Below are 478 nucleotides of genomic sequence, written 5' to 3' on the forward strand. Positions count from 1 at the left end.
AGGTCCGGGGTGCGAGGAGCCCGCGGGAATGGGGGGCGTGGGAACCGCGTTGGCGGAGGGGCGACTCGCTGAAGGCCACCCCTCCCCGTCTTTTGCGTTCCTTCATCCCTTCTTTCGTTCAGGATCGTTTTCACTGTCGGTCCGGGACTTCGACCAGACCCAGGGAGAAGTGGTGAAACATTACAAGATCCGTAACCTGGACAAAGGCGGCTTCTACATCTCGCCCCGCGTCACTTTTCCCGGCTTGCACGAGCTGGTCCGCCATTACATGAGTGAGCACACACCGCAGGAGTCTTCACCTGGGCCCTACCCTATCAGCCTGTCTCCCCCACTTCCTCTCGGGGGTCCCCCTCCACCCGTCCCCGGCCCATCTCTCAGCATGCTCCTTCATTCCCCCCACCCCCACCCAAGTGGGTGAGGGGCGGTACCTTGTAGCCTCAGAGATCAGGTGACAGCCCCATACCTCCCCTGCCTGACC

At 62.6% G+C, this 478-nt stretch overlaps 1 protein-coding gene across 1 annotated transcript in view; it reads left to right on the forward strand.

Annotated features, from left to right (window-relative positions):
* Positions 1-478, forward strand: part of LCK (LCK proto-oncogene, Src family tyrosine kinase) — a 21344-nt gene that overhangs the window by 13989 nt on the left and 6877 nt on the right. The window contains exon 7 of the mRNA XM_010836910.1: positions 123-272. Within this exon, the coding sequence (XP_010835212.1) occupies positions 123-272 (150 nt within the window). The remainder of the gene's footprint in view (positions 1-122; positions 273-478) is intronic.

Source organism: Bison bison, unplaced genomic scaffold (assembly GCF_000754665.1).
Source record: "Bison bison bison isolate TAMUID 2011002044 unplaced genomic scaffold, Bison_UMD1.0 scf7180017864068, whole genome shotgun sequence".
Taxonomy (NCBI): Eukaryota; Metazoa; Chordata; class Mammalia; order Artiodactyla; family Bovidae; genus Bison; species Bison bison.